Genomic DNA, 10,755 nt, shown 5'->3' on the forward strand with positions numbered 1-10,755 from the left:
TGGACATTCACACAAACTCCTTTAAAATGAACATATTGCACTTGAAATTTGGAGACCATGTTTTATTTGCTATAACTCATTAAATACTTTTTTAGGTAAAAAGCTTGAATCACTTAATCTCTCAATTTTGAGTAAAATTCCATGCTGTTCTACCTATGGGATGACACAAACCAATGAATGAAGTAATGTTTTTGAGTGCTTGCCACTTCAGATTTTGTGCCTGTAGATTTAGCAATTATGGGCAGTTTGCGCTGACCTCCAGATGTTAGTGGTGGAAGGACAGTGCTGGCTTAATGAGTCATACAAGATTGCAACCAACCTGTAATTGGATAGCTTGAATTGCACTTGTTGACCTAATCCAAAACATGTATTTTTGCCTGGACTTCACTATTCTTCTGAGGTGTTGTTCTACACAAGGCTCTATTTAAGTACAACATGACCATATTCATTGTAAATCATTCAAACAAAATATGTGGGCAGATTGGTTTAATTTGTGTGCGCTGTGTAATTGAGATAAATTATTTTAATAGGGAGTGAGCAATGGAACCGGGTAATGGATTGGGTTTGTTCAACATAATCCAAAGCAATAATACACGTTTTTGCATCTCCAGCCATACACAGCACAACTGTCACATTTAGGTATAGCAGTACATGTATTTAATCAACATTTTTACATTGGTGTTTAATGTTATTTTATTAGCTATGAAATGTTAATACAAGTATGCTATGTAGAAAGGTTGTAGGAAAAAAAAGGTCTTCCTCTAGTCTCAGTTGTAGGAGAGTATAGACTTGTTATCCTTGTGTTTTCATATGTAAATTAAATGGTAAGGTAATACTTTTCATAAGGTTATGTTACATTTGCACAACTGTGTCACTGAACAGTTTAAAACATGTACATACAAAATAAAAATTCCAGACAAGACGTGAATCTCATTTTGTCAAAGTTTTGTGTTCCCTCACTGGGGGTATGCAACTGTTCATCACACAAACAGCAGGAGGTGGCCTCTGGCTGGTCAAAATGGTCTTGAATTGTACAATTACAAGCAGAGCCCAACACATTTTTTATAAGTGATCCAATTTATGTAGTAAAGTGAACACATCACAGGCAATGCATTACTGTCCACCATTTAGATTGGATGCTTGAATGCAAGAAATATGAAACCCTTTTCATGTGTAAAACAAAATCTCCAAAAAAGATACTCAAAGCTGTAAATATATATTTCAAATCAAAGAAACTACATTTTGACCACCGTAACTAGTGTTAAATATTCAAATTAGTAAATGCTTTGTGTATGCTAAGTAAAGACAGACCACAAAAACTGAGACATCTTTGGAGAAGCATTCCCACATCTTACTGCTATGGGGTTGCTCTTTACCCATTTAAGGTGCTGAAACAAAAAAAAAAAACTTGCATTTAAAACTGATCAGATATCCACCACTAAAAGAGCATAAATTCAGTGTTGTGATTAATATACTCTTGATTTATGATATATTAAGTAACTGGTATGGTTTAACATTTTAAATTTATAACAGAAAAATTGGCACCTGAATACTGGCCCCCTCTGGAAGGCCTGGGGGATTGCAGCATTGCACCCGTCAAGAACTGGAACTGGAAAATATTAGGAGTCAGATGCTCAGGCCTGAGAATAGAAGAGAGAAAAGAAACTCGTAAACCACTGTGAAAAAGTCCCCTGTTGTACTAACCAAAATAATAATGTTAAGATCTCTCACCGGGTTGGGGTACCGACTGAGTTGGGTGTGGCTGTACACAAGTAAAAAGAACTCAATTTATGAATTCCAAAAAAAGAAAGAAAAATAAGTGTTCTGTGTGGGTGGATAGCCTTAACTCACCAAATCCACGATCGTGAACAGAGCTAAGGCTTAAGACTGAAGTAGCAGAACCTGGTGGAGTCTACACAAACAGATATGTTAAGGAATGTTGAAACTGTTGTTCTTTTTTATTTAAAAAAATCAACAACATTGCAAAACATGACATTGCACTAATAAAGGCTAACAACATGAAAATGAAGACTCACTGTTAGGGTAAGTCTATGGTTTCTGTCTCTGTTCCTCTCCTGAATCTCAGCTGAGCCTGGGTGACTGAACGCACAATTCCTCTATGACAAATATACTCTCACATGTTCACTGTTTAAAGGGTAAAATCAATTACACCACAATAGCTGGCCAGAACATGTACCCTGGTAATGTGAGGTCTAGATATACAACCACCTAAATCAGAATAAAATAATTTCATGGGTTCCTCAATCTTTAAATGAATCTGTGTACACATGGTCTGTGGTGTCTGTCCTTGAGATCATGTTTTCCTTACATGACATTTCGAGAGCGAGGAGTGACTGCGTGAAAAGAAAAAAATATGTTTTTAACATCATTTGTTTGTAAACTTAAATACATTCCCCATGTGAATTAATCCTATTGAATTGTATACCTGGGGAAGTCACAGCCATTGGTAGTGACATTCTTTGAATAGTGCTGAGGAAGCAGAGGAAGCAAATGCAGCAGTTACTCAATAGCTTATTAATATAAAACAAGACAGTCTAATTTTGAATTTGTGTTTTTACCCATTCACTTGGAATCTGTTGCCGGGTGATACCTGAGAAAGATGAGAAAATTGATTTCCCGAGATCACATCATCTGACGCTGTGAACAACAATGACATAACACCAATCTAGTTCAAGTGAAATGCCTGATGATGCTAAACCTACCCTTCTCTGAGACAGTGGCTTCTTCAACTCAGCATTCTCTCTTTTCAGCTCTGACACTTGTCTGCAGAGAGGACACAGGGGAGATTTTAAAACAATGATCCTAAAGGGGTTAACCAGACAAACAAAAAGAATGTAGGAGCAATAATGTTCATGGCTAAATAACCTGTAGCACTGGTCTGTGACCTCTTTCAATCTTTTCTCCAGCTCCACAGACTTGTGTTTAAAGTGTGAAATCACACTCTCCTTTTGCCTCCGTTGAAATAGAGCAATCTGATGGTGAACAATCAAATAGTGTGTAAAAATCTAAGCCTGTAAAATCCAATAGAAATTGTTATAACCAAGTCAGGCCTACCTGTGCTATGTGCTCGAGGCGTGACTGAATCAGTTTTACTGGGTCCTTGAAAAACACCTGTTCCTGAGTCTTCATCTGCCAATTTATGGAGGGGATTATGAAGATAAGAAACAAGAATAGATGTGCATAAAGATCAGTGTAGGGAACAATACGTCAGATTATGCACTACTACTTTAAAATGGAAAGAACTAACCTGGTCTGAAATGGGCAGGTAATTACAGCTTGCCCCACAAATAGTGCACCGGTCTGAGAAAAAAATGAATGAAATCTGGATAATCAAGTCTGAAAGATGGATTGTGATTAGGTTTTAGCAAGAGTTAAATTACAGCTGTCGGTATTTAGGAGTTAAACTGTCATACTGGGGTTAATGCAGCCTTCACAGGAGATGTGACCACAGCTGGATACAGCGAAATGGACTCCCTGTCTTCGGAAACAGTTGTTGCAATGGAACCAGTCCATTCCGCAGTACTATAGCTAGCACTGCAGCGACAGTAAGTCTAGCTAGCTGTAGAAACGTATGTTAGATAAGGCAATTAACAATTGGGTTTCTTTAACAAGGCGTATCCATAGTATCCTGGTTTATTCATGCCTGGCTCGCTAGCCAACGGTCACACTGGTAGCACTAGAGCTAGGCTAGCTAAGTATTATTGGCAGCTACTGTAGCTGTAGTCTCGCCGGTAGCTAGCCCTTCTAAAAGTTCTATGCTGTGCACAACACCGTTTAAATTACTGACTAACAAACAAATTGCTGACAAATTATGGCGAACCAGTAAACGTTTTAAAAAAAGAAACGTTGCCTCGGTGTGCATTGAGATGATGGTTGGTGACATGCGCAGAGTTATGAAATTGTGAGGAATTTTATTGTGGAATATTGTCAGGTTACGAGTACACCATCCAGATTAGTTTGCTAAATAAATTTGCTAAATAATCTGGATGGTGTACCGTTGGCTGTCCTGTTCACAGGCCTCTTCTGAATGAAAAACACAAGTTTGACAAAGTTCTGCCTACAGGTAAGGAAAACAGGATGTTGCCATCAAAGAAGAAGTCAGTCAAAGTTAAGCATTTTATTAAGAAATAAATTCCACCAGAACATGGTCAGCAGATGAAGGCACCAAGGTTTGATTACACAGCAACATTGTCTGCTTTGATATACAATCGGGATCTTAACTTGAAGATACAGCTCACACCTTGGTAAATGCTTAAGGGGTTGAACCATCAATGATGGTCAGTGGTCCAAGGACAGTATTTTTCATTATCCCAAGTCCTGTAGGAGGTGAGTATACCAATATTTCAATACAGAATTTAAAAATGGTCTGAGAAATTGAAAGAGCTTACAAATTAAAGCGGTACCTGATGCTAGACCCCTTTTGCTCCTGGTCATACAGTGTGAGTCACAACAACGGCACAAGTTACTTCTAGCAGGGTCATCAAGTAGCTCCCACCTGTGAAATACCAAGGTCAAGATTACAGAATAAAATATGAGCAAGTGTTAAAATCTACCATGCCTAACTGAAGACAAAATGAACAAATGGCAATTCATATTTTTACCCATGCCCCTTCACAAAATGGCAAGCCTTTTTGCTGCTGTCAAGTCCTTCAGGATCCCAGGCCACTAGCTTACAGTGGATATACACCTGAGGAAATGCAATTTAAAAGTAAATAAGTGCTGGATACCACCCAGTCTCCAGAAATACTTTGTGCTACACTCACATCCTCTCCAAGGGCAAATTTGAAGGCTTGAAGCGAAAGATGCATTTCTGAGGTTCTTGCCCTCAACTGAAACCTCGAATTTGTAGTTTTACTGTCCACAAGGCATCTAAGGCAGCAAAACAGTAAGGGGTTAAGATGCATGACAAACCTACATTCATGGGCATGCAGCATCATTTGTATCCCTCTTGTCTGTCAGTGCCCCACACAACATACCCCTTGTTAGTGATGATGGGGTATACTGGACCATCAGGCTGCAGCTGTGGTGTCATGGCAGCAAAACACTCCTCCATGAGCAGCAGCAAGGGCTGATGGGAACTCTGGTAAACTGCAGCCATGATGGGGATGATGGAGCCCAGGGGGTAGGCACTAGACAGAGCTGGACCTGTGAAGTCAGCTACAGAACACAGATTAAAAGGGATCCAGGAGTGTTCTAATCCAAATCATGTTTTTTTATTTTTTATTAAAAGGAGGTTATACATACCATTCATTAGTCTCATTTGAAAAGCCAAATTTGAATAGCCATAGGTGTTAAATGTTGGAGTGTATAATGGAGGAAACCAGTCACTAGGCCTGAAAACACAAAATATAGGTCAAGAACCCATATCATTCAGTGGAGTACTGAACATCTAATCATTCACATCTACCACCTTTCATAGGCACAGACCACAGGTTGAGAGAAGGCCGGGTCATAGATATAGGTCAAATCATTCAGAAAGCTCAGCTGGTCTCCAGTTACCTTGAAAAACATGCAAAATGTAATTAACATTTTTATGAATTCATGCAGATAGATAACTAAAAGTTAACCAACTCCTACCATTCTCCTGAAGTTGCAGTCTTCGAGATTAACATGGAACACAGCTTTCCCATCATATAAACTGTTGGGTGAACAGGTACCCAGTAGGAGTAGAGAGGGTTCCACCTGGGATCTTGGGTCTGACCATCTTACTGTAACTTCAGTGTGTCCACAGTCTACTTCGATGTCTGGAACAAATTAGCACAGTTAATCAAGAATGTCGGATTATACTGTTTGAAGAAAGCAATGGCTTTACTGTCCATGATTTCTTTCCCTGGATACTTAAAACTGTTACCTTCATTTACTGCAACAGCAGGAACCAAAAACAGCATCACTGCAACAAGGACACTCATGATGACCAAACATTAACATTCAGTTACGCCAGTTAACTCACTTTTTATTAGACAACTAGGAATTAAGTGTAACGCCTGACACCTGTGACATTAGTGCACTAATGCACATCAGCTGCATATAATTAATGACCAATTTGAGAACAAGCTAATCAACTAGACTCACAAATCAGAATAATTCACGAAACCGAGAGAAACTATATCAATTACATTAATTAGTAACTTTATCATCAGTGGCTCCATTTATCTGGAGTGGAAGCTGGAATTGCACATTTCCAAAGTATAAGGACTCATCTTTTCCAACACCTAATGCTGGGTACACACAAAGATTTTCTTAAGATTTTCAAAATGTGAGAAACCACAAACATGGACAAAAAAATCCTAGATGTAACTGTTTTGCTCCTATAGTGTGTGGTGTTTGTCCTTGGGGTTCCCCCCACACACACACCTCACACCAAGGGACAACCTGATAAGGTAATCTGTAGATAATCAGGACATTACCTAGGATTGTCGGGAGGGGGAAATCGGACCAAAATCAGCCCGATTTTGTGTGGCGTGGTGTGTACTCAGCATTAGTGAAAGCTTTATTCTGACAAATACTTGAACTTTTTGTATAATTCCAACACATTTTGGTGTTTCATGCAGGTCTAGTTCCTTAAATTCCAGAAGACATCTGTAGACTTTATTCTGACATCAGAAATAGAGAGTCAGGTGGCTGAGCGGTTAGGGAAGCGGGCTAGTAATCTGAAGGTTGCCAGTTCGATTCCCGGCTGTGCCAAATGAGGTTGTGTCCTTGGGCAAGGCACTTCACCCTACTTGCCTCGGGGAGAATGTCCCTGTACTTACTGTAAGTCGCTCTGGATAAGAGCGTCTGCTAAATGACTAAATGTAAATACTTAATTGATCCTAGGGGAATTTCTTGTGTTGCATTTGCACATCAGTTATTTGTTGAGAAATGACTGGCATCAAATATTCAAGCATTGTCCATTTAACAGAAATAATACATTCAAGTTGATAATATTGGCCTTATATTGACCCCCGAGTAGGATGTTCTTTTGAACAGAAATACGGAAACCTGTTCAGAAATTGTTCATGATTATAATGAACTCTTATGCACACACTAATTTCAAATGTGAAGCCTTTATTGAGAAACAATACAACTGTTACATGCTGTTGAAAAAGATCAACAGCCAATCCTGGTGTATTAAGGTAATGTTTCCAGCTGCATTCAAGTTTGTTGCCTAGTTATTCAATTCAGTCAAGCTAATAGTACTCTACATTGATGTGTTGTGATTTTGGGCCTCAGTTCTCCACAATGATGAGTGGCCCAATCACAGAGTTTTGTACCAGGCCTTGAGGTTCTAAAGAGAAATCATTGATTAGTGGTGGGGGGGATTAATGATTTGAAATAATTTCCAAAGTGCACAATGTTTTCATCAAGTACCTGATGGAACACCTCTTTTTAGCCGAGAACTACACTTCGAGTCACAACAGTTGCAAAGAGAACTTTGCAGCACATCATCTAGGAGCTCCCATCTGTGAAGCAGAGGTTACATGTTTCATACTAGTACAATCAATTGGACCAGTATTGGAAATTAAATCTACACATTACATACACAAGCAAACATTTTCTAAAGAAACAATAATGCTTACTGTTCGTTCTCCTCTACGTAATGACACGCCTTCCTGCTTTCATTAAGCTCCTCTGGATCCCATGCAACAAGATTGCAGTGAATATAAACCTGGGGTATGAACATTTTAAAACATCAGTTTCCCATAAATATACAAAAAACTGAAGATTAATAATACTCACTTCTTGTCCCATATCGAATTTGAATGAATTCAGATAGAGCACGATGGCAGAAGAATGGTATCGGGAAAGGAACTTAGATCTTTCAGCTTTGCCATCTACAAGACAACTGCAAAGAAAATATATTTCCCTCATTGATTAACACTGGATGAGATACAAGGATTCAAGTTACAAGGCACAGGCGGTTTGCCCTTCTAGCCCCGGGCCTGCTACATACCCATGGTTGGTGATGATGGGATACACTTGGGTCTCGGGCTGCAGCTCTGCTGTCAAGGCAGCCACACACTCATCCATGAGCAGCAGCAAGGGCTGATGGTCACCCTGCTCCACAGCTGCCCAAATGGGGATGAAGGAGCCACGAAGGATGACATTAGTCCTAGCCATGGCCGTTAGGTTTTCTACAGGGAAAGGAAAACATTAAGGGCACTTGACATTTTCTTTCTGATTTGGCCATTGTCTTCCATGAGGAGATGTCATTGCACTCACCATTCAAAAGGCCCATGTGAAAGACCAGTTCTCCATTACCTTTCACACTACCATAAGCAGATTGTAAGAAGCGAGGGTCCAACTCTTCTGATCTATTCAAAGGATGTTGGGTTAAACCATTTTCTATGGGATGTCAAGAGTTGGTAAATAATTATGTCCACAATACACGTTGATGGGACTCATTCACACTGCCAATATTTACCCATTATAAACACACTTAATTTGGTATGTGAATACAGCAGGTTCAGGCTTTCCATAAGGCCTGTATGTCAACTGGTTTGTATAGATGACACGATTTCCAGTTAGCTGTGGAAAGGGGGCACAAGGGTCATTAAGATCCAACAATGCAATGACATTGACAGTGGCAATTCTTACAAAGACCTTACCAATCTTTTGAACTTGCAGTCATTTAGACTGTATATAAAGATGGCCTCGCCTCCAGTAGGCAGGACAATAAATTGTGATGGAAGGCAATTTCCAAGGAAAAGACGTGCTGCATTTGACACAAGGTCTGGATGGACCCTCCATTTAACTGTGACATAGTCTTTACCACAGTCTACATCGATATCTGAAAATAAATATAACAACGCTGAATCACACAAAGTAGTAAGGTTTTAAAAAGTCACGTCTGGGCTAAACATTATGTGGGGTACCTGTGTTCACAAACGTTGCTATAACAGCAAAAATGATAACACCCTGCTTAAGAAAAGATACCATGACTGAATAATCCAGGAAGGCTTGAAACTACCACACTTATAAACTAATTGGACAATTAGTCAAACAATTAACATGTGTGTGCGTGTGTTTGTGTGTGTGTGTGTGTGGGGGGGGGCCTTAACGACATGCATAACCATGTCGTTATGTGCACAACCATGTCGTTATGCATGCATGAGGCGACAGGAACTAATTAATGATAATGCGGCTACATTTATTGATCTGAATTATTATGGAGCGTTATGGGAACGATTGTCTTACATTACAGTATACGGAAGGTTTACAACTTCACACAGGAAGCGGAATTGAATCAGACGACTAGCGATTGGCTGGTGTTTATATTGAACTTCTAGTCTGTTAACTCGTTTTTCTTCGACACATTTTCAGGTAAAATTGAAGGTATTTTATGCTACAGTCAAGATGCTGATCAAGGTCAAGGTAAGGCTAGTTATTTGCCGAAGTCGAAAGTCCAGCAGACTGTGTCAGACATTAGCACACATTAACTAGCAAGCAGCTAGCTTGCTAGCACGGCTTGATGTTTCGGCTAACATTATTTTCACCAACAGCTCGATTTTTGTAGCGTATCATTTTTAATACTTTTTTTGTTTGTTAATGTTGCAGACCCTCACTGGTAAAGAAATAGAGATCGATATTGAGCCAACAGATAAGGTATGTATATACAGCTAGAATTTCTCAGTATGCATTAATGTTTCGACATGAATGGACAGCTTCCATTAGGAATCATAATCAGCCTGACATTTGACACTGTTACCTACCTCACAATGATAATGTGGTTATTCATGTGCCCTGTGTAATGTCACTCAATTTGTTTCATTAATACACACGAAGGTGGAAAGAATTAAAGAGAGAGTGGAGGAGAAAGAAGGAATCCCACCTCAGCAGCAAAGGCTCATCTACAGTGGAAAACAGATGTGCGTGGGTAACTGTACCTTCAATTAAGATGAAGTAGCATCATATGTACTCTGTACTCACACTTCCAATTTACCCTTTCCCTTTTTTCTTCTACTCTATAACACTCAGGAACGATGAGAAGACAGCTGCAGACTACAAGATCCAGGGAGGGTCAGTGCTGCATCTGGTCCTCGCACTCAGAGGAGGGCTTATATGCTGTTGCCTCAGACTACACCATACCTGCTAGTTATCAGCTATGTGCTACGTGCCAACTTTAGATTGTCATCATCACACCATGTTATGACATAGAGCAGAAATTTCCCACAGAACTGGGGCATTAAAATCCTTGCTCTCATGTCTAAGCAAACTGTGCTACAGTTCATGTGTATATGTTTTTGTAACCATTGATGTTCCAACAGTGTATGTGAGCAAGGAGTGCGAGAGTGAGTTTGAACAGCACTAACAATCTGTTGCTTGTGAATAAAATATAAAGATTACTTTTTGTGATGAGTAAATTATTACATTTCTATTAACACAATTGATGACAGTGTCAATTGAATTTTTCAATAAAATAATTATTTTTGAAAACCTTTTATTACAAATGACGGAATTTAAAGCAATGCACACAACAAACTCAATGATCTTTTCCATCGTTTAATTGTTGTACTGTTTTTGTGGAAATTGCCACTAAAGAATAACAGTGTGCCATCAAAATGCACTGGGAATTTCTAAAAATAATCAGAAAGCCAGACATCACAATGGTAGGTAACCTACAACACATTTACATTTAGTCATTTAGCAGACGCTCTTATCCAGAGCGACTTACAGTAAGTACAGGGACATTCCCCCCGAGGCAAGTAGGGTGAAGTGCCTTGCCCAAGGACACAACGTCATTTTTCACGGCCG

General features: G+C 39.3%; 4 protein-coding genes across 4 annotated transcripts; 1 reads left to right on the forward strand and 3 right to left on the reverse strand.

The window, feature by feature from the left end:
- Positions 1–388: 388 nt before the first annotated feature.
- Positions 389–3,717, reverse strand: LOC134036398 (RING finger protein 212B-like). Its single transcript, XM_062481330.1, has 13 exons — positions 3,435–3,717; positions 3,269–3,321; positions 3,076–3,150; positions 2,887–2,993; positions 2,724–2,784; positions 2,580–2,611; positions 2,447–2,490; positions 2,330–2,354; positions 2,037–2,100; positions 1,852–1,912; positions 1,732–1,762; positions 1,546–1,640; positions 389–1,388 (listed from the first exon to the last, which is right to left on the reverse strand). The coding sequence occupies exons 1-13, from the start codon at positions 3,532–3,534 to the stop codon at positions 1,381–1,383; spliced, it is 756 nt and encodes a 251-aa protein (XP_062337314.1). The 5' UTR covers positions 3,535–3,717; the 3' UTR covers positions 389–1,380.
- A 406-nt stretch (positions 3,718–4,123) lies between these two features.
- Positions 4,124–5,987, reverse strand: LOC134036394 (zona pellucida sperm-binding protein 3-like). The gene is made up of 9 exons (XM_062481326.1): positions 5,873–5,987; positions 5,599–5,765; positions 5,432–5,520; positions 5,266–5,354; positions 4,998–5,178; positions 4,785–4,890; positions 4,623–4,708; positions 4,425–4,516; positions 4,124–4,338 (listed from the first exon to the last, which is right to left on the reverse strand). The coding sequence occupies exons 1-9, from the start codon at positions 5,928–5,930 to the stop codon at positions 4,274–4,276; spliced, it is 933 nt and encodes a 310-aa protein (XP_062337310.1). The 5' UTR covers positions 5,931–5,987; the 3' UTR covers positions 4,124–4,273.
- A 1,061-nt stretch (positions 5,988–7,048) lies between these two features.
- zp3f.2 (zona pellucida glycoprotein 3f, tandem duplicate 2) lies at positions 7,049–9,027 on the reverse strand. The gene is made up of 9 exons (XM_062481325.1): positions 8,877–9,027; positions 8,610–8,791; positions 8,426–8,529; positions 8,224–8,315; positions 7,955–8,135; positions 7,741–7,846; positions 7,581–7,669; positions 7,372–7,463; positions 7,049–7,288 (listed from the first exon to the last, which is right to left on the reverse strand). The coding sequence occupies exons 1-9, from the start codon at positions 8,938–8,940 to the stop codon at positions 7,230–7,232; spliced, it is 969 nt and encodes a 322-aa protein (XP_062337309.1). The 5' UTR covers positions 8,941–9,027; the 3' UTR covers positions 7,049–7,229.
- Positions 9,028–9,196: 169 nt separating this feature from the next.
- nedd8l (NEDD8 ubiquitin like modifier, like) lies at positions 9,197–10,346 on the forward strand. The gene is made up of 4 exons (XM_062481337.1): positions 9,197–9,375; positions 9,559–9,606; positions 9,787–9,869; positions 9,979–10,346. The coding sequence occupies exons 1-4, from the start codon at positions 9,358–9,360 to the stop codon at positions 10,094–10,096; spliced, it is 267 nt and encodes an 88-aa protein (XP_062337321.1). The 5' UTR covers positions 9,197–9,357; the 3' UTR covers positions 10,097–10,346.
- Positions 10,347–10,755: the final 409 nt, after the last annotated feature.

This window comes from Osmerus eperlanus, chromosome 16, assembly GCF_963692335.1.
Source record: "Osmerus eperlanus chromosome 16, fOsmEpe2.1, whole genome shotgun sequence".
Taxonomy (NCBI): domain Eukaryota; kingdom Metazoa; phylum Chordata; class Actinopteri; order Osmeriformes; family Osmeridae; genus Osmerus; species Osmerus eperlanus.